The sequence below is a fragment of the Lissotriton vulgaris genome, chromosome 6, assembly GCF_964263255.1.
Source record: "Lissotriton vulgaris chromosome 6, aLisVul1.2, whole genome shotgun sequence".
NCBI lineage: Eukaryota > Metazoa > Chordata > Amphibia > Caudata > Salamandridae > Lissotriton > Lissotriton vulgaris.
In genome coordinates this window covers 94,308,122-94,331,106 of record NC_141694.1, presented here as the reverse complement: position 1 = coordinate 94,331,106, position 22,985 = coordinate 94,308,122, and the positions used below count along the sequence as shown (strand labels likewise).

General features: G+C 45.1%; 1 protein-coding gene across 2 annotated transcripts in view; it reads right to left on the bottom strand.

Annotated features, from left to right (window-relative positions):
- LOC147706850 (exportin-5-like) overlaps positions 1-22,985 on the bottom strand; it is a 2,308,032-nt gene that overhangs the window by 1,856,357 nt on the left and 428,690 nt on the right. For both annotated transcript variants that reach the window (XM_086926017.1, XM_086926018.1), the window contains exon 12: positions 5,506-5,596. In XM_086926017.1, the coding sequence (XP_086782143.1) occupies positions 5,506-5,596 (91 nt within the window). The remainder of the gene's footprint in view (positions 1-5,505; positions 5,597-22,985) is intronic.

Here is a 22,985-nt window from a genome sequence, read left to right as displayed (position 1 = left end):
CTACTTTACTATCAACTAAGGGCGGCGTGTCGGGCGAGGTATGCTGGTTTCCCGGCTGCTCCGGCAGCGCTCCCCGCTCTGGAAAACGTTATATCCAACAAGTCCCCTTGCAAATTAGTAACTTGTATATATATTATAACTCAGGAGTCATCTCCCATTTTTTTCTGGTAACTCTAGAAAATTTTTGGACTGGGAAAGGGAGTTAGATGTGTCCATCACTGACGAACAGTGGCGGTTCTGTTGTACACAGTTAGAACACCTCTCGACGAATTATAGGCTACGACTTCTACACTTTAATTTTCTACACAGGGTTTATAGGAGACCGCTACAGCTAAGCCGCATGGGTCTAGTCTCAGATGTGGGCTGCTGGAGATGTGGAGCCTTGGATGCTAAATTTGCTCATCTCTCCTGGTATTGCAGGCCGGTAGCAAATTACTGGAAGGAAGTTTTTCGACACATTGGTGACGTCATTAATATCCCCTTGCAGGCTAATCCCCTGATGGCGCTATTGGGCTTAGTATGTGAATTTCCTAACGAAATTTGTGGCCATGCTGCTATTGTTTGACAGGTAGCAATGCACTGGAAAAAGGCTTGTCCGACTTCTATAGCAGAATGGATAAATGCAGTCAAGATCAATTATCAAATTATTGGGAATTAATGCCAAGTGGCTCTAGGCTGCAGGATATATGGGGTCCCTTTGTGTACTGGTTGGCCCAAGGTGGTTCGGACCTCAGTATGGACAGAGATAGACAAGAATAAAGTGGCCTGAAGTGTGTCTTTGTGAAGTAGGTACTTGATGCACATCCTCTGATAAGAACTGTGGTGTTTTTCTGGCAATGGTTCATGCCCAGATGGCTACACAACATTGGATTGTTACGCATGATGGGCTTCGGGTTGGGGAATTGCAGTATGTGTTTCTTTGACCTGGCGGGGGGTGTTGTTGTTCTTTTTTAAATTGTTTGGTAGAACGGTATAAGGTATAGATTGCACGTTCTAGCCATGTGAATTGGATTGGTACATATTTGGGGACCCCTATATTTCTGCTGGACCCCCGGGTTGTCTACGAATTATTTATTTATTTGAGAATTTATAGAGCGCAAACTGTCACCATTGCAGGCATCCTGGCGCTAACAGAAACCAAAAGGGCTGAAGATCAGATACCGTAGGAGAGGCTAGCAAGGGAAGGGCCAGGTTTTCACCTTTTTTCTGAACTGCAAGAGTTCATTTGTGGACCTAAGCTCGATGGGGAGGGAGTTCCAGAGTCTAGCGGCAGTCACCTCAAAGGATCTACCTCCAGCTCTGACCTTCCTAAATCTGGGAACAACTACCAGTCTAGCATCAGATGAGCGAAGTTGTCTGGTAGGAGTGTACCAAACAAACTTGGATTGTAAAGGGGCTGGACCGCAACCGTGAAGAGCCTTAAAAACTATACAGAGGGCTTTTAATTGGATTCTTTGTCTAAGCGGAAGCCAGTGTAGCTTTGCCAAGGCCAATGGTCCATGAGATCTTCTAGGCATCCCCAAGGCCAATTTCGCGGCCGCGGATTGAACCCTTTGGAGCCTGTCCAGTAGATATTCAGGAGCCCCGAGCAGGAGGGCATTACAATAATCCAGCCTGCTCAGGATAGTACATCTGACCACTTGGGCGCGAGCATAAGTGGGTAAGAGGGGCAGAACCTTCCTAAGTGAACAAAGGATGGCAAGGCAGCAAGCCAATGTTTTCTGCACATGGGTGTCCATGCTGAGCCCCTGGTTTAACATGACCCCTAGGTTGTGGACAGATTCCGTAGGCCGTACGTTGGAGCCTGTTTCTGGGGGCCAGAAGTTGTTAGGAAATGGGCGAGGGATCCTCGTTCCAGCGCTAAAGAGCACTTCGGTTTTCCCGACAATAAACTGAAGTGAGTTAGCCTTTAACCAACTTGACGTGTTCCGTAGACAATTGTGAAAGACCTCCACAGAGACAGAATCCTCACCTTCCAAGGAGAGGATCATCTGCGTATCATCGGCATAATTAACAATTCTAATGCCGAATCCTTTAATAAGCCTAATTAGCGGCCTGAGGTACACATTAAAAAGAATTGGGCTGATAGCAGAGCCCTGAGGAACTCCGTGCCGCACCGGGGAAAGGCATGATTGGAAAGGAGGCATAGAAACTGCCTGCTGCCTATCATGCAGAAAAGAGTGGAACCATTGCAGTGCCGAGTCTCTCACTCCTACCTCAGACAACCGCCTCAGTAGGATCTTATGGTTTACTGTGTCAAAGGTGGCGGACATATCGAGCAGGATCAAAAATGAAGCCTGTCTTCTGTCTGCACGCCTTTGCAGTTCGTCCATAGCGGTGATGAGAGCTGTTTCGGTTCCATGAGCAGGCCGAAAGCCGAATTGGTCCTCGTCAAGTAGGAGATGATGTTCCAGGTGGGTGGAAAGAGGGTTACTAACCACCCGCTCAACTATCTTGGCGGGGAACGGCAGCAGTGAAATGGGCCGATAGTTTTTGGAACAGTCGGGATCCAAGGAAGGTTTTTTTTAACAAGGGGGAGACTAGCGCCCGTTTCCAGTGAGCAGGGACGGTGCCAGTCAGCAGGGATTGATTGCAGATGAGATGGAGTGTGGGGAAGAACTCATCTTCAAATTCCTTCCAAATTTTGGGAGGCACCGCTGTGTTATATAAACCTATGGTGCTTACTTCACTGTTGCCGGCCCCTGGGTTGTAGGCAAATAGCTGTGTACTTCATGCAATCTGTAATAAAAAAAAAAAGACAAAAAACACATGCATAACTGAGTGGTTGTGAGCAAATGCCCCAGACCCTTGGGAAGAGGATGTGCCCAAACGGCTAGAGCAGTCGACCTCAAGACTGGGGAACCGGGTTCGAGTCTTGGCAATGATTCTCATCATCCTGTGATTCTGGACAAATCACTTAATCTCCCCATGCCTAACAAAATGAGTGTGTTCATCTGTAATGGAACTGGTGCTCATGTACAGCGTTTTGATACCTTCGGTCGAATTTGCGCTAGATAACTACAATGAAAATCCTTTAAAAAAGACCGCACCAGCGAAGTAGATTAATCACTGACGAGATAAGCTTAGACAGAAACTGAGGGTTGGAAGTCCTGTGACAGCCAGATAACCATCCTTCCGCATCCTTCGTCCTTGCCAACTCAACTTAGAGACACACAAACGGAACTCAACTTTAGGAAGTCCTTAAAAACCTTGATCTTTGGTATCCCTGACAACACTGTGTAGTCTCTTACCTAAAGTTCTGACATCTGAGCTTGTGTCAGCTCTTCTCCTATCAGGTGCCCTCTATCTCCGCATAAAGCGCCAAGATACTCCTTGGAGTGAACGTTGCGCTATATAAAAGCTCTTTCATTCATTCATTCATTCAAAGCACGTTATGTGTAGTGACCTCGTCTAGTGCTATTTGCGAATTTTGAAATAATAATTGTTTAGTCTACAGGGAATATTGGTAAACATTGGTAAAAACTTAGATTGGGTTTTAGACCTCACTCAATGTCAAAAGCTCCTTAGCTATCGGAGCCGAAAATTCACTTAACCTATGCTATGATGCAATCTCAAATACAAAAAGCACCTTCTTTGATAAATGTTTCCACAAATATCTATGCAATGGTACAAATGACATCAATCTTGTGAAATAAGATACTATGTGGATGGTGAAGATCTGTCCAAGTGAACGACTCAATGTCTTCCAAAAATTCTAAAATTAGTATTACGATTATATTATAAAGTGGAAGGCTATCTTTCCTTCAATCAGTGCATTCTAACACGCAATGCATTAAGTAAATGTAGCAAACATTACTGTATGTCTTGCACCAGGACATAATAATGTTAGGTGTATTAGACTACAACATTAATAATTCATGGAATCAAATATTGTACAGTGTAAAACCATCTGCTGGTTGGTCGCCTGACCGGTTTAAAAAGCTCCATGGATGGTTCATTAGCAAGAGAGGACTTCGACAAAATGCTCACCAAATGTGAGAACCATGCCTGGCCCGTAATGTAGCTACTAAATTAATCTCGTCTTCAGATCTTCGCACTTTAAAAAGAAGACACATCGAGCCAGCAATGGAAGGGTTATGTTACTTTCCCAGTAAGCATCGGTTCTTGGCATGTAGAGCTGTAGATTCACATGCTTTGCATACTCCTGCCATCTAGTGTTGGGTCAGGATGTTTGCAAGTTGGTTGTCTTTAAAGAAGTCTTTCCTAGTCACGAGGTAAGGTGACTCCTCCTTTCGGTGATAGTGCGCATGAGCATCGATTCCATTGTCAGATTGTTTTTTTCAGCTATTGGGTTCGGACGGGTATTGCTGCGCTCCAGATCGAAACCGTTCTTCGGGTTCTCCTTGCTGCGCAATTCTCTCTACCCTCGACTGTATTGTTTCTTACACGTTTCCCAACTCTCAACGTATCGTTTCGGTCAACGAAATCTACTTTTTGATCGGAAAGCTTCTTGGGCGGTCTTCGGAGCTAACTGCATCGGTCCAGCTCTCTGATGTAACGGACTCTGCTCAAATTCTGTCCACAGTGCCACACAAAGTACCCGGGTACTGACTCACACCAGGTGTGTAACTTGTGCTTGTCTCCGGAGCACAAAGAAGTAGACTGCAACGCTTGCAGATAGTTTCGGTAAAAGAAAACCCTTTGCGACCATCGGGCTCGACATCGAGAGATGGAGCGTCAAAGCATTGAAGTCACGCCAGATATCTTCGGTGAAGATATTGGGGGGATATTGGGGTATCAACGGCGGCTTAAAAATGTAAACACAGACAACTCTCTTCCCCACTACCATTTCAAACAATAGAGATGAGTGCTAATACGATTCATGGGCCTTGCCAGATATACAGACCTGCAAAGCACCTGTTCCCTTACCTTTGCACAAAACTGAACATCCTCTGACTGATCTTATAGCCCTTCAACCCTCTTCTCCTTTGGTCATACCCACTATTGTCTAGATTGCTTTGTTGTGTTGCCTTTCATGCATTCCTCCAATGCTGCCCAATGGTTACGGTTAAGAATCAGATACTCAAGCCACAGCTTCATTAATGAGCAGTGCTAATTATGCTTCCTAAACAGTAAAAGAGGTAATACAGATAACACCGAATATATGATAACTATCAACATTCAATGTAAAGCTTAACAAATATCTTTCAAAAGTAATTTCTAATTTTATATGTACCTAAACCTTAAGTCTTTTTTGTTTTTACAATAGCTGCATGGTTCAACAAATGGCAATGCAAAGCTTTAAACAATTTGGACAGATTTTAACATTCGCCGCTTTTTTTTCGATGCCCTGCAATCAGGTTTTAAGTCGGCATCAAAGGAGCAATCAGAATGCAAGAGCACCTGCCCATATTTTGGGGAAGAAGTAGCGCATTTAATTTCAGAAACTGAAGTTATAGCACCTAATAAGATAGTGGAACTTATCATGAATTACATTCTACATTGCTGGAATACTTGTCATGCCACTGGACCACAATCACTTACTTGCTAAGAATTCATAGTAGTCCTCGTCAGTAGCAAAATCGAGGCGAGAATACTCACAGCTGGCGTGATTATTTTTGGAAGGAAATCCCATCTGTGAGGAGAGAGTCATTAATTAATATAGCAATAGCAGTGTCAGGTAAATAAGCCCTGCTTGGGCTGAAAAAAACAAATGACATTGTGTAACGCTTTCACAATATGAACACAGAGACCGACAGATAGAACCTCCACCCTCTTCTCCCCCAACAAAAAGCTAGGATGTGAGGGCTGGGGTGTGGGCAGAGGATGGGGCACATTGTGTCCTTGAGTAGTCTTTTTTCTGGTAGGCACAGATTAATCAACAATTAAGCTATGTAAAAATCATTAATGGCAGCTGACTTAGATTTACTTAATGACTGCAATGCTTATCCATCTGACTGTATTTGTAGAACCTAGAGCCATGCACAGTACTGTTATCTGCGTAGCAGAAGTACTGGCATGAGAGGAATAAGGGATTGAAGCTCTGTCTGTATTTCACATCAAATTATTGATTTGTACGTCGACATGTGGGCTGAAATCTTTCTGAGTGACTATTGTGTGGAGCCTTTTCAACTCAGGGGAAGCTACTTAGACCTTCCAGAAGGTGCAGATTCTGTGAAGAGATCAGTTGCATCTGGAGGTTTTTAGAAGCTGGTTTGTGTCAGGCAGTTGGTAAAAAGATCTTATTCTAAGGACTTGTAGGAGATGCACCCCAATCCTCTCGGTAAGACGCCATGTGAGGTGATCTGGGGTTAGGTCTTAGAATTTGAAACCTATCAGGGCACATCTCAAGTTAAATTATCAGAGGAATTCCATGTTCCGTACTTCTCACCTAAATTTAACTAAACTGTTATAAGCAATATTGTGTTGTTAGTAGTGTGAGAGATGTAACAAGTGATTAATAGAATCCGTCATAAACCACAAGGGTCTTACTCAGAAACATAGGCCAACAGGCTGGGCACACTCATTCAGTTCCTTAATCATTCAGCCCAGTGTGTTCACAGCAGAAACCCAGAAATACTGAACATCTATTATGGTAGGCTTAGTAACAGTTTACTGACTGCAATTGATAGTGTTGTGCAATGATTCAAGGATGCTCTCTTGCTGCTCTTTTTTTGCAGTGGTAATCAAAAAAGCTTTGAGACACTCTCTAACTTTCGAGTCACCTGGATCATTGTTTATCTCTTTTCGGAATGTCCTGTAGGAGGTACAAGTTCCTGGAACTGGCCTGCATGGCAGTCTCCTATATGGACACACAGAAAGAGGAAGAATGTCTGTGAACCACCAGCCACTCTGGGGCTATTACAATCAGCAATGGCGCTTGACTATTTGGAGGGCATGGCCATGGCAGTCAAGAAGATGGACATGATCTTGGAGAGCTCCTGACCCAGAGCTCCAGAGTCACAGAATATGCTGCAATAACAGCAAACATTACGGGCTGCACCAATAGGACACTGATGGAGGAACTTCACTGAAGCCAGACTGAGAGTATGGAGAGTTCCGGCATGACTGCAGCCCATGCACCCCCTCCTCCTGAGAACAGAGAGCACCTCCGGCCTTGAATATGCTGGGGGAGGCTACAGACAAAGTGATGTGCAAGGCTGCATAGAGGATTAGATCAGCTGTGTGGAGGCATATGGTGATCAAAGCCCTCTGGCATGCAGGTGTGCCCCTTCCAAGGGTGAATTCCATCAGACAAGAGAAGGCAGGGCATCACAGACAGTATAACATCCAGCTGCCTAGTAAAACCTACTCTGTGAAAGCTTGCATATTTCCGTTAGGCTACTTTGATTTGTGAAGTGCGCGGTTGGCACTGAAGCAGCTCGCCCTATTCCAATGGAATGAAGACCATACGTGGGTATGAAAGCGGAGAGCAAAGGCTAGCAACCCCTGGGATATGTCCCAGGTCCACCGAACAAACAGCCTCAGACTCACGCACATTGGTTCATCTGAGGTGGGAAGCGGGACCGAGGCACTTAATTACCTGAATCACAAACCAGTATCCTGGCCCCCAAAAACGACCCAACCTCAACTTTTTCTGTATAGTAACCAGGACTGCACCCAACAACTGAACAAAGCCACATATGGGGTAGACTAGATCAAATACAATGAGCCTAAAGATAAGCTATAAGGCACTAAAGATCCTGACAGAAACAAGGTGAAGAAACGTGATACGCTGGATATCATACTGGAGGCATTCAACATAATTAGGAAAACAGTCACCCTAGATCTGGGACCAGTGAGAAAAACATACTGACAAAAATCTCAGACTCAATAAACTGTGTAAAACTTCAACCACAAACGACTGAACTACGACTACAAATGCAAGCCCTCATGGTCCACATTTGCGTCATGGAAGGCAGGCATGCTATTCAGCAGCAAACTGTAAATAGAAGGCATGCCAAAGGAACGGGGGACAAAATACTATTACATTCTTGGAGAACTGATTTCAAACCATAGTGACACCTCAGAAATCAGATTTATTCTGAATTGAAAGAGTTCATCAAGTGCAGACAATATGTCCTGCCTCGGTGCTCCACCAAGCTCAGTAGTGGCAATGCTGATACATTATAAAGAAAGATACATTTTCCTGCAGGTAGCCACTCAAGCCTCACAGATCAAAATAGAAAAACAAGTGTTAAACAGTTCAGCCCATAGGGCCTCATTTCAGGGAGTGAAACACAAGGTGTGCAAAATAGGACTCAAATGTGCTTTGCTCGTCTTTGCCAAGCTAATGATAAAGAAGAAACAAACATACTACTACTTCACTGAACTGGAGTAAGCCTGGGAGTCGGTCGTACAAACAGGGTTCCTCAACTCCACAAAGTTGCGAGTCAACAAGCGCAGACGAAAGAGACGAAAGAAACAAAAGAAGGGACGCAACCTGCTCTTAAGGCCAACTGCAGTCCCCACCATCAAATGTAGCAGACCCAATTGGTCCAACACCTATTTTAAATGTACACAACAGCCAAAGAGAGAAATACTGAAGACCATTAAACAGTTCTGCCTAAAGATGACAGACCAGCCGAGCTGCTAACTATATCAACGTTTGTCGATTGCAAACATGTAGATAATTTAAGAGCAAACAGAAGACAAAGGGTCCATACACAGCTAATTTACTGCAATCAGAGTGAGTTTGTCCCAGAAAGGAACACCGTATTCAACATCTGTGGGCCCTTTCACATAGTAGACAGCATGACAGAAGAGAACGCAAATGAGGGAGTGGGCTTAACAAACATGGAGAAAGAATTTGATATGTTAAAATGGGGTACCATGTCAAGGTGCTTGAAGCAATGGGTTTTGGTGCAGAGATGAGAGACTGGATTAAACTGTGGAAGACCAGCAGGGTGATTTCAGTGCCTTGGTGGCTAAAGAGAGGTTCAAGGCTTTGCCCCTGCTGGTATTTGTCTTGGCCATGAAGCTATTAGCTAGCCAAATGAGGGGAAAAATAGGAGGACAGGAGCTGGATATACAGGGCAGAAACATGTCATATGGCTTTATGCAGATGATATTTGCAATGCAGCAATGGGGCTTCCTCATACACTGGGGAAACTGGAATAATCTGAAAATGTATCTAGCCTGATAGTAAACAGAATTAAACATGCAAATACATGAACTACACACTTTCATGTGTGCGGGCATTAGAATACTCAGACAGTAAGCAGATGTGTTGCCTGCCAGACGAAATAATGAATTGGTATAAACTATATAGGTAATGAGCTTTTGGATTAAATTACCTCGGTCACTGCTCGATAGAGTAGCACTCCAAAAAAAGGTCCTGCTACCGCACATGTTATATTTAGTTTCATATATACTGACTGTACTCACAGTGCCCTTCTTTCTGAATTAAATATCCTAACTGAACTGATATGGAGCCCTGACAGATGTAGGGTGGCACTGGGGTTCTACCTATGCATCGAGGAAGGTGGCCTACGGTTGGCTGATTTTCAGACCAAGTTTTAAGAGTGGAGCTCCAATGGACTGCGGTATGGTAAAGTCCAGGGGCACACCAGAAGCAAGATATGTTCAGCCTGAGCACGCTGAGTTAGGCAGCACCCAAGCTGCTGAGTATTTGTGTGGGCTCCTTCCTCACATACAATTGTGGTCTATGCTCCATCAAGTACCTACAAAGAAACTGGGCAACAGAGTCAATTCTCCCGAGCTGCCAATGGGATGCCTATTCAAACATAGGCACACAAACACACATTAATTCGCAAGGCATGGACAAGAACTACGACTGTATTGGTGGGGCAGCGTTATAATTTGAAATCCCTTAGTCATTTGCTGACCTGAGGAAGGAATATGAGTTGGGGGGGCCGTGGCTAGCCAGCCATGATGGCGGTCGGCTGCCGATAGAGCTCCGGAGGCGCCCGGGGATTAAATCCTGCCACTGGACTTCGGAGGGAGTCCAGACCTGTCCACAGATATGAGGAATGGTGTGGATACCCCCTGAAAGGATCAGACGATCCGAAATACTTCGCAGCGGCGTATGTAAAATGCGGCCTGCCACGGCCTCCTGAATTTGCCAGCCGGGAGCTCGAGTGGAAGAGGAAGTGATTGGTGACCCGGCCTATCCGGCCGGAAACTACCTCGAGAGCCGCCGGAACGGGACCCATCTGCCGAGGCTACGACCTGAGACTGACGTTACGCTTTGCGAAGACACTGCAGAGGGTCTGCTGGTATGTCAGAGCGGCCCTAGAACAAAACACGGCATGGTTGGGACCGATTGTGACATCGCGCCTGGGGCCTGTTCCATGATTGGAGGCAGCGGCACCTCACGGACCTTTGAGGCTCCTGGGACACTGGACAGACGGCTCGAGAGGTGGTGGTGAGCTCTGGAGGGGGGGTGCGGACTGTCGTCCCCTGGTTTGTGACCCCACCTCCCCCTCTCTGATTGGTGGCAGCGGATGTAGCTCCATTGCCCTGCCGTACAACTTGGAATACCCTGGTTTGCAGAGCTGTGCTTCGAAGACTGACGGGGGAGTGCCTGATTGCTGAGAGCTGTCTCCGAGCAGGTGGCATGCTCGGTGGCCGGTGACCGGGTGAGGGGACACAACTGGGCCCCCTAGGACAGACTATTGAAGCGACAAACTGCAACACGCTTACATGCGGCCCTAACGGTGGTGGACCCCCCCTGAAAGTGTGAGAGACAGTTAATGTCCTTGGAGAGGGATGGTTCCCGAGGTGACAGCCCCTCATTCTCACTACCGAACGAATGGTGCCTCCATAAGGACCCCTCCATATGAAGCAGAATTGAAGGCGATTTAATAACTGCTGTGCCCCTGTGCCTGGCCGATCCTTCGCGGAGGGACAGCCTATCGTCCGCCCCCCATAATTACTTTCTTGCTCTTCTGTGCCTGCAAGGCCCTGACAGTATATGGATGCCCTGACCCGTTTGTGACGCAGTGTGTACTTGCGGGACATGTCCACCCTGATAGGGAGGCATCGTAGAGGCTGTTTGCCTGGGAAGAGCTGCCACATTCCGGAGGGTAACAGTATCATGGTTCGGAAGGGGGTCAATGGACTTGAGAGCCTTGGAGATCCGGAGTCGACACGGACTGGAGCGGGGGTTGGAGTTAGACGAACATCGGCTGGAACTGCACCCATGGGCCTCGAGGACTCTGTGCAAATGGCTGATTTCCTGAGCGATCTCCCATTTCCGATACTGTCAGAGGACACACAAAAAACACTTGAGGGCCCTATTACGCAGCATGAGATACGAGCTGCGATCAAGAGCAAAAAAAAAACCCGGTATGGACGGGTTACCGGTAGAATTCTATTCGACTTATGCGGATATCCTTTTACCAGTCCTTGAGAAAGTGTACGAACTGGCGTTCGAGGAAGGGCAACTACCAGAATCTACCATGCAAGCACTGGTTACCTCCATACCTAAACCTGCTAGAGATACTCTAGACATGGCCAATTACAGACCTCTCTCCTTGCTCTCGACGGAGTACAAGATCCTTAGTAAGGCCCTGTCCAAGCATATTCAGCCCCATCTCACTGCACTTATCCATACGGATCAGTGCGGATTCCTTCCCGGGGGTAGTACCTCATTGAACACGCGTAGATTACATGCCCTGATGTCAGAATCGCTTCTGGACCTACCACGGTCAGGCTGTAGAGCGCTTGACTTGAAACAGGCATTCGACTCTTTATCCTGGTCTTTCATGTTCACATCGCTAAAACACTTCAGCTTTCCAGATACCCTAATACGTTGGATACGTTTACTGTATACCAACCCTACGGCTAGGGCACGCATGGGCAGGTATGTCTCTGATTGCTACACAGTGCATAGGGGCACTCGACAGGGTTGCCCCTTAACCCCAATTTTATTTGTTTTGGCACTGGAACCTCTTGCGCTGGCGCTAAGAGGGGCCTTCAACCAGATGGGCCTCCCAGTAGGAGGGGTATACCATTTGATATCCATCTATGCAGATGACATAATGCTATATTTCAGTGACTTGGAGGCAAACCACACGGCAATTTGCAATATCTTCCAACAATTCGAAATACTGTCGGGTATGGCGATTAATCCCGGAAAATCGGTTGGGTTCTTCTTTAGAGAAGGATTGCGACCCCCTCATATCCCTTTGGGAACATATTTGATTCCGGTGGCCCCTGCGTCCTTTAAATATTTGAGTATACACATATACTGAAAGCCTGAGGACCAAATAGATGGGAACATTAAACGAGCCATTACGCGACTCCGTGGTAGCGTGGGATTCTGGACTTCACTGCCACTGTCTGTAATGGGTAGAGTTGCTCTTTCAAAAATGATTATGCTGCCCCGCCTATTGTATTATTTTGTGAACATACCTGTGATTCTCCCCCAACACATTTTTTATTCAATCAACACTCTCTTGATCAACCTAATCTGGGGCACCGGTCGGAGACGTATTAGTTTGCGCAAGCTTCAACTGGGCACCAGGCTGGGGGGGCTTGGGGTGCCGGATTTTAGGGGCTATTATTACGCCAGCCAATTACAGTGGCTGTCATATTGGACTGCGGGCAAGAACCTACATGAGATCGCCTTTACGGAAGAGTGCTTAGACCGCGGGGAACTCCACTCTCTACTGTTGCCAAAAACCCGGTTCCCCCCGAATTGTTCTCCCCTCTTACACACGGCATTAACATGCTGGAAGAAAGCACTGTCCTATACGTCCATGATATCCCCTTATGCGACGAACATCCCATTGCTAGGCATTCCGACACCAAAAGGCAGACTTACACGTAATGCGTTGCGGTCTTGGACGGACGCCAGGGTTGAAGATGTGGGAGCCTTTTTTGGTGATGACACACTATTGGACCACGACACAGATCCTTTCATTGCTTGCAGTTCATAAATATTAAGCCTTTTAATAACGAACAATGAGCTATGCAGGATATGTGACTGCTACACCTTTTAACCTACACTGAATCATTCAACATATCTTGTACACTGATTTACACACTTGCATAATTTATTGTCAATCTGTATGTTATGTAAATCAGTCTGACACGCTGCATTGGGGTGCGTAGCGCTATAAAAGAAATAAAATAGTGCTATTTAAATAGTGTGTGAAAACTGGGACAGACCAACACATCTGACATTCTTACAGTTCATGCACTTACATAAAGGGACCTAACAACGTCAAAAGCTGCCTCTCTTAAGTACCTGTGAAGAGATAACAAGCTGTGTGGTTTGTCTCCCTCCATTGCATTTACATTAAAGTGTGAGGTTCCAGACCACTCGATCAAAAGGGTCGTTACTCAGTTGAGTATGTGCGCCTTGGCAGCGCGTGTTCGCTGGGAGAAGTTAGTGTTGGGCACGCAGCACCTCTGCTCTCACCTTTGCTTTCTCCTGCATTGGAGTTGAGAGTGGCGTCGTAACTTAAACCCTGCCAATCCACCCGCGCTGCTCGCCATCCTTTTCCCCCAGAAACTCCCTCCTCCCGCTACCGGCCATGGGCGGCAATCTGAGGGATAGCCCCGGGCGCCAGGAGCTCTAGCTACGCCACTGAGTCCACTTGGCCTACTGCTTGGAATTGGCCACATAGTGTGGTTTGATCAGGTCGATTCAAAACACAAATCCTTTCTCCTTTTTACCAGCAAGGGGCACAAATAGTACTTTTCTTGATCCGTGGATTGCTAGGACTGGTACTGGTTGTCTGTAAGAAGGCCTAAAATTCCTTCTTGTCCGCGATCTTTTCTCTGACTAGATCCTGTGGGATCCAGACGGGCCTTGCTGGGACGGCCGGATTTTCCCCAGTGGTGGTTGGCTTCAGGAACACGTTGCTTTGTTTCGCTCTTAGTTTATTTAAGTCCTGTAAAACAGCCAAACGATCTTTGATATAAAACTTCTTATTGTCCACCACTGTGCCTTGCATATCAATGTCTGGTACTAACATTCTAGTCCCAAATAGGACCTCATATGGAGTGGCACCCCCTAGAGACCTTCTTGGCAAATTGTTTAATGCGCGCTGGACCCCATAAAGATGTTTTACCCACCCATCACCCGAAACCTAATACCCTAGCTGTTATAGACTGCTTTATGTCCCGTTTTTTTCTTTCCACAACAGAATTTCCCTCAGGATGGAATAGAGAAGAATACCGCAATGCTATGCCCAAACTGGCCATGGCTTCTTTGTAAGCTTGAGAGCTAAACGCCCTAGTCAGAATGTAGTGTTCCAATTGCGTAAGTGCCCATAAAGACTCGCAAATCTTTTATAACAGTTTGAGCGTCAGCCGAGCGCTATGGACACATCCATAGGAACCTTGATCACGAGTCCACTGCGACCATGATATATTTATAGTTACCATCCCTCTGAAAGGGACCGCAGTGGTCCAGGTAAACACAAGCTAAAGGTTTATCTGAAATTAACAGGGGCGTCTGCGCAGGACGTTTCACAGTAGAGATTTTCATCTTCTGCCATATTTCACATTCCAAAACATAGTTTCTGGTCTGTCTCCTAATGCCTGGCTACCAGTATCTCTGTTTTAATAATAATACTGTGGCGGAAACACCTGCATGAGCATAGGCGATCCCTTCAGGTGCTGCTAGGATTAGTCCTAATCTATGTTCCATGTTTGGAATTATCCTATCCCCCACTACAGGGATTCAAGCAAACTGAACATTGTTTGTATCAATTGTATATGAGTATTTGAGTGGAAACTTTATAGGTAACTCTGCACCACTGCCTTTGCTTGAAGCATTGACAGCCAGTATTATTTCACTCTCTATTTTCGTTTTTGATCGAGTGACTGCAGCTACAGAAGCCGTTTGCACAGCCCCCTTCGTGGCTTCATCAGCCAATGAATTCCCTTCAACGTGGACGCCATCACGTTGATGACTCAGTGTGTGTATCACGTGAATGTTTTGTAGTCCATTTCGCAAATGAAGTATTTGTTCCCAAAGCATTTTATGCTTGATTGTGCCACCTTTTGCATCTTTGAAACCATTTTGAAGCCAATTCTGTAAATATTCATTATATGACTGAACACAATAAAAAGAATTGCACACTATGAGTGTGTGGAATTCACGACCCATATTTTCAAGTGGCATTATGAATGCTTGTAGTTCAGTTCGCTGAGCTGTACAAGCCCTTAGAGATTGCGTTTTTGTGACCATAGGTCTGAATTTGCCATCGCGCATACGACCTTTAACGATCGCGCATGCCGCACTATATGCTTACTTACTCCGGTAGCGGGTTGTGCAGATACGTCAGTATAAATGATGAATTCAAACTGGTCAATAGGGAGAATTTCAGTAGGCAGAGGACATTCGTGCTCGTATTGCAGGAATGCTTCTGTTTTCAAATAAGGATCAAAAACATATTCAACATCAGTTGCAGCAAGAGAATTAACCCATTGTATCCATCTTGGATGTAAAGTTTTTGCATTCGGAATGCTAGCTTTTGTAACTGCCTCTAAGGCTAGTACAGGAGTTACGGCCATAATGCATTTCCCCTGTGCAAGGGCTTTTTCTTTTGCTAAAGAGGTTGGAACTGCTGTCAGAATTATTTCTGTCGATGTAAATTTCATTTCTGCTTGTGTGTACAAATGTGATTTGTATGCAATCGGTACTTTTTCACCTTCGTTAAAAGTGGAGTAGGTGAATCCGCATTGACCCGGAATGATTTGGATGACTACGTTGCGTAAACGTATGTTTGTAAGTGTTTTGTTGCAAACATGTCAGTTTGAAGTGAACGCAAAATTTCTGTGTGTTCTTGAGTCCAATTTGTGATTTTGAAATCAGATTTGATTAATTCCTAGAGAGGTTTAACCCTTTCTGCATAGTTTAGAATGTAAGTTCTTCCAAAATTCAGGAAACCTAGAATCAAGTACGTTTTTCAGCGATTTTGGAGGTTGGAGCAGCGCACACTTTTCAAAAAAATTGGCTGCCAGGCTTTTGCCTTCACTTGAAAGTTCATATCCTAAGAAAAGGACGTTGAGAATTCTCGATTTCTTTAAATTGAATTTGTAACTCTCAGAGGCGAATCAAAGTTTGATGGTGTTCACCCTGTTCAAGTGCATGTCCAGGTCATCGTCTGTCAGATAGATATCACCGACATGTGACAATGCCTCATCATCATAAGTTTGTAGTAACTCTGTTACCCTTGCTGAGAATAATCCCGGGCTGTTCTTGAACCCCTGTGGAAGTCGACAAAATTGACTCTGGATCCCCATTATTGAGAAAGCGCTCAAATACCTACTTTCAGGTGCAATGTTTTGGCAAAAGAAACCATTTAAAATGTCTAATGTGGTTTTATATTTTTTACGCACAATGTTGTTATTCATTAATGCTGTACTGTGTGCTTTTTGCACTGCAAATGTTTTGCAACAAGAGTTTATGTTTCTGTAATCCAAAACTAGACCATATGTATTGTCTGGTTTGGAGACAGGAAACAAAGGATTGTTCATTGATGAGGTGCATGTTTCAATCACCCCTTGGTATTCAAGTTGATCTAATATCTCTCGGACCTGTTTTTAGGTCTCGCTGAGCCAGCGCATGCGCTGCTCTGTGAGACATTTAGTAAGTGGCTTTTGAAAATGCCACCACAGGATTTTGGTGGCCTTTTGGTGGCCTCAAGCTTGAGTGCACGTGAGCGTGCACGCGCGCAGCCGCCATGCGATCGCGATCACTTTCGTGGCCGCGTCACTTTCATGGCCGCGCGGCCAATGCTTGTTTTACATTACACTAGTATAATCTCACATAGCTTTCACTGTAGCTGGTGTCATTTCCTGCTTTCCTTATGCCTATTCCGAAGGACTAAGTTAGTCGTGCTGGAGAGTTGGATCAATCAGAAGCCCTATGTAGGATCTGTGAATCTAGATGTGTGGCGAGTGTGCTAGCAATATTTGTTGTGCGACTTGCAGAATGCTGGATAGTTGACAGTCACTAGGGAAAAGTACACAATATTATTTATTTTTGCGGGCCAATCTTATGATGCAAAACATTGTGAAACTTCTGATTTTCATGCAGATGGCCACACATGCGTAGTTTACGTAGAACCTGTAGTTCTCATAAGAACGTATACAAGGTACAAACCACGCAATCTTATTGATACCTTAACTTAAGGTAAAACAACATAACATTTAATAACTTAAAACTGTTTCTACTTCCAATATTAGAAGAGCCAGCAAGGTGCACTTTATTAACCAACATGCTGAATAATCACAGTGTTAGATAGAGCTGTTTTCAGGCTCGGGCAAACTTCTCAAAGGGCCTTTGGGCTAAGACGGAGACTATTTAGCCAGCCCCCTCCTTCAAATCTTGCCACCGTACCACAGTACCTGCACCCACACTCTTTATTCTCATATAAACTGGGGTACTTTATTACTTTGTTAAATTTCTCAGCACCCGCTTATCCATTTTGTCAAAGACCTCTCAAGCCGAGTAACACTTTTTACAGGCAAACACCTCTAGTGTGAAAAGTATTGAAACATTATTAGCTCTATATAAGAACAATGCTCTTCCTGCTGCAACTTTCCAACACCTCATAAAAGAAGGCATTTTGTCTTGTGACAAGCCGTTGATGGGTTCCGCTGACTCACGTGCCGCTCTCTCGCAGGTACGTCAGAACAACATGGCCGCTTAATGAAGGTAAATAAAGTGGATGCGTGCTGTGTACTAGGATGCCAGGCGTCAGAGTTGCAGACATGTGACGAGTGTTTATGGGTGCATAATTAATGTAGTGTGACCAACCTTTGTGCCTGCAGGGCTAGGGAAGTAACAGCCTCTTGTGTCTCTGTAATATGCTGTGAACTCATACCAGAAAGTGCCCCGCATATAGGCTCCTGGTCAATGTTCTTATGGGAATGTTCATGCATTATGTACTATGGCATCGAGTCAAAGGCTTTTAGTGGAGCATGGCTTGCATGCAGTCTCCTGGTTGCTTGTGAAAGAGAGAGAGTTGAGGGATTCATTTTCATCACACAGCATAAACTTTCTGGTTATTCAAGACCTCTTGTGAACTTACAGTGGGGCTTAGAGCCCGTCCAATTCTTGCCATTAGTTGCTTTATTGTCACTGTTAGTTGCTTGCTTCTTATTTGTTGGCTTTCCTTGTCCCGTCTTTTCAATCTTCTGTTTGTCCCTCCCCTAAGGCACAGCTTTTTTAGAATTATTTTGATTGGCTGAATTGTAGCCCTGTGCTGCTCACTTTTAGGAAGATACTGTTTTCGATTTGGTTAAGCACTCAGGAGAGAGTGCATGTGTTATTCCTGCACATGTGCTTCTCTCCCTGCTCCTCACACTCTGTAGTGCTTTTCTATGCTCCTCCCCAGGCCTCGAACTCTGTACTGCAGATCTTACAGTCTGCGTTGCAAAAACACCAGGGAGGGGGGTGACACAGGCATTATTCTCAGGTTATCTGGCAGTACTTTTTAGTCCAAGCAGCGTACACAGATAACCTTTCTCGGCCATATTTAGCCAAGCGCTATTGTGTGCGTATTGGACTCTAATGTGACAGACAGATCCAAAAAAGAATAGCGCTGCTGTATTGCACAAGGACGAGTCCTACAGTCTGGGGGAAGCGTTAGCTAAACAAATGCAAATAGCTTTATGTTGATGTGTCCTTGTCTGCAGAGTTCAACAGTGTGTAAACTCGGGTTAGGCAGTAAAGTGTCACAGTTTGAAAAAACAGTTTAAACATTGCAGGAGGTAGATTTTAGGAGCCAGCTGTAATAAGAAAGGAAAACAAGCATTGGCAAAGCCAGTCTCACCGTTGGAATCTATTGACATTGCATCCCAAATACCTTGCAACACGCCTTAATATAAAAAAAATATAGACCTGGCCGCCCGCTTCATTTTGTAGCATGTGCCTACAAAATGATGCATGCATGTTTTTTTTTCTTCTAAGTTAGAGATCTGAGGTGGATCAGTAAACAGAAAATGTGAGAAAGCATTCAAAAATAGCATTGGCATAGCCAATAGGTCTCGCCTTTGGGAACTTATAAGTGTTTAGCAATGCAACACTTGATGTTGTTGCACTAAGGATATTGTGCTGGATAACTAAACACTTATAAGGTCCCAAATGCGAGACCTATTGGCTATGCCAATGCTTGTTTAGCTTCTTGCTTAACTGGGTACTGCCTTTGTAGAGTTGGTTGACCTTTTAACTGGATCTTATGGTGAGGTGAGTCCTCATCCCATCCTACATGATTTTTATATAATGCTGGGGCTTGGGCAACTGCCCGTTTCGTGGCATAAGTATATTTTAAATGTACTGGAAAATCGTTGGAAAAGACTGGCATAATGATGTCTTTGCCATGTGGGCACTCCCTGACAATTGTGGTGGCCAGTCCTGTTCTGCTAGAAGTATATCATAACCCTCAGAAAGTCGCTCCCAAAAGAGTGCTTTCACTTTTCTTGGTATGTCTCCCTTCATCTGGAGTGTTATTTCATATAACCTATGTGGAGAACTAACCATGGTGTCTGCAGTTTCAACTTGAATGTCCTCATTCAAGCCCACTGTCTCCAGAAGTCCCTTCAGGTTCTGGCAAGCAATTGTTACTTCTGCTGCACTGTCCAGCATCGTCTAAGCCCATTCTCCGTTCTTGAGCTGTGTTCTCAATATTCTCAGCATGTCTGATCTTCAGACCTGCTACCTTCTTCTTGGTGAATTGAGGTTTTTATTTGTTTGTTTTTCTGAACGTGTTGATCGTCTTTGGACTTCACGCGTTCTTCTTTGTTGTCTGACCGTCCTCTTCTTTCGGATGTCTGAAAGGTAAGAGAGGAACGTGTATCAGTAACTTGATACCGGTCAAGTTTTCTCAAATTATCCTTATTCCTGAAGTTGTACCTCCTTTCTGAGGGCTCCTTTAAAGGAGACCTACCTCAGGGATGAGAGCGTTTCTCTTTGGAAGGTTGTTTGCTATTTTACCACTTCCTTTTAGAAGAGGTAGGATTGTTTTCAGTAAGGACGTTATCGGGACTTTCAGATAGTTGTGGTTTAACTGGTTTCCCACCCAGGCTGTCTCTGCCTAATTCGTCATAGGATTTTTCAATTATTCTGGCTAATTCTTGTGGTTGTTCTATTACATAAAATTCCGTTAATTCCTGACGGTTCGCCACTGATGCTGCTTCACCTTTAATATTAGATAATATTATTGTGGAGACCTAGTCGAAATTTTTCAGTAGTATCATACCTAAATTCAGAGCAGGCTCTGCCCCGTATTCATATTGAATTTGTTTCAGGACATCAGGTATTACCGCCAAAGGCGGAACACCAAGTGTTTTTGTGTAGCTAGCAGCAAAGACTGTGCCCCAAGAGGTGCAGTCTTTCAGATGTGGTGTGATCCCCATTGGTAGGCAGATTGTTAGACTTCTGTGTTTCTCATAAGGGCTAGTAGTAGGAAATACTGCTTCGATTTGAGTAATTTTTTGAGCTATCCAGAAAGGTAATTTGTTCACGGTTTGCAGGCAATTTACCCATGACTGCGTGTAAAGTCTGTGGAGTGATTTTTAGTGTATTCTCCTGGTGAGAGGTTTGTTGTGGAATAACTAATGGTGTGGACTATCAAAGTCCGCATGACATATTGGACCAATTGTCTATAGATCTTGATTAACTCTTTGAGTTGAGCAAGTAATTCATCATTTGACATTTCTTCAATGTCAGGATGAGGTGCATAGCCGGTTAAAATCGGCCATATTGCTCCTGGTGTACCTAGTGGACCGAGCCTGGTAATGGGATTTAAATTTTTTAGGGCGCCTTTAAACTAGAGCTCATGCTCCTGGTATGTGAGTGAAATTTCAATATCCTCGAAAGGAATATATTCCTCAGGTGGATCATCTTCCTTTTAGAAGTGAAACAGTATAGTTTCTGGATGTGATTCAGGGTATACTATCCATGAGTAGAATACCTCTGTCTGGTGCGATTCATGAGCCTCTATCACAAAAATTGCTCTACCACCTCCTGGTGATAGGCTATGTATTATAAGTTTTAGAGTGATGGCTCTCCTTAAATTTGGAACGAATATGCTACTTACCAGTATGCATCTGTTCTTGGCATGTAGGGCTGCTGACATTCATATCTGTGCTAAGATCGCCGCCTAGTGTTGGGTCCGGATGATTGCACATTGTTGTCCTGGAAGAGTCTTCGAAGTATCACGAGATAGGTGGCTCCTCCCCTGGACTACAGTGCGCATGGGCATCCTCTCCATCCTCAGATTGTTTTTCGCCATCGTGGCAGAGATGGAGTGTAATACAGTGAGTGATGTCCATGCTACATAGTAATTCTGAATGCTACAGCTGCTACAGCTGCTACAGGCGCCGGGGAGGAGGGTGGGCGATATGAATGTCAGCAGCCCTACATGCCAAGAACAGATGCATACTGGTAAGTAGCATATTCGGTTCAAGGCATGTGGGCTGCTGAATTCATATCTGTGCATAGATTACATAGCAGTCCCTCCTGTTAGCGGCGGCTGCCCGTGCCAGCTGCAGCAGTCTGAAGAAGAGTTTTGAGAACAGCCTGTCCTACAGCTGCCTGCTGTTTTGAATGTACACCTACGCAGTAGTGTTTCGTAAATGTATGTGTAGTGGACAATGTGGCTGCTTTACATATCTCTTCTAAAGGAATATTCCCCAGGAAAGCCATGGATGCTCCTAACTTACATGTGGAGTGTGCTCTTGGAGGAATGGTTAGTGTGCTTTTAGCCTTTGCATAGCAAATCTGAATACGCTTAACGATCCATCTGGCTATTCCTGCTTTGGAAATGGGGTTGCCTTTGTGCTGAGGAGAAAAGGCAACAAACAGTTGTTTTGTTTTCCTGAAATCCTTTGTTCGGTCTATATAGTACACTAGCAGCCCGCCCCAGCGTTGCCTGCGGCAGAAAGGGGCTGGGGGCAGTACACCTGCTCCCGCCCCGACCTTCTCCCGCCCCCACTCCCTCCCGTCCCCACTCCTCCCGCCTGTCCCTCTGTGCACACCCGCTCCCGCCCCCCTCCCGGCCCGACTCCCTCCCGCTCTGATTTCACTGAGCATTTACTTTACCTGAGCTGCCTTCCCGCGATCTTCACTTCACCGCCGCTCCTCTTCGCCATGATGCACCCGCGCTCCTCACTTCACCGCAGCTTCATGCTTACTTCACCGCAGCTCCATGTCTCTCCTCCTCGTCATCACGCACATCTCCAGCGCTACTTCACGGCCAGATCAGCGTCGCGGCCGGCGCTACTTTCAGGGCACTACTTTTTTTTAAAAGGTATATTTTTAAATGTACGTTTTATTTTTATTTTTTATAGCCTATGTCCATCTGCACACCCTGACAATTTCTACAATGTATCGGGTGTGTGGATTGGCGCTGTGGTTCCCTAGTTAACCTTGCCAAAAGGTTTGTGTTCTCTCTTTATAATAGTAGTATAGCTAAGAGCTCTCTTGACATCTAATGTGTGTAGAGATCTCTATGCGACATTTTCCGGATTAGGATAGAAAACTGGCAGTTCTATGGTTTGGGTCATGTGGAACTGCGAAATCACATTAGGCATGAATCTAGGGTTGGTGCGTAGTACAACCCTATTTGCGTGGACCTGTATGAATGGCTCTTGAATGGTTAGCGCCTGGAGTTCACTAACTCTTCTTAGTGAGGTAATGGCTACTAGGAAAGCAACTTTCCAGGTCAGAAATTGAATCTCAAAAGAGTGTAGAGGTTCAAAAGGTGGTCCCATCAATCTGGTGAGGACCACATTTAGGTTCCAGACCGGTGAAGGTGGGTGTCTGGGAGGGATCACTCTTCTGAGTCCCTCCAGAAAAGCTTTAATGGCAGGCACTCTGAATAGTGAGAGGTGCTGCCTGTTCTGAAGATAAGCTGCTATTGCAGATAAATGTATACAAATGGAACTGTACGCCAGATTACATCTGTATAAGTGCAACAAATAACAGATAATGTTTTGAATAGATGCATCCAGTGGGTCAATGTCATTATTGTTACAATATATGACAAACCTTTTTCATAACATGCTCTGGTTGTGGGTCTTCTTGCCTCTTT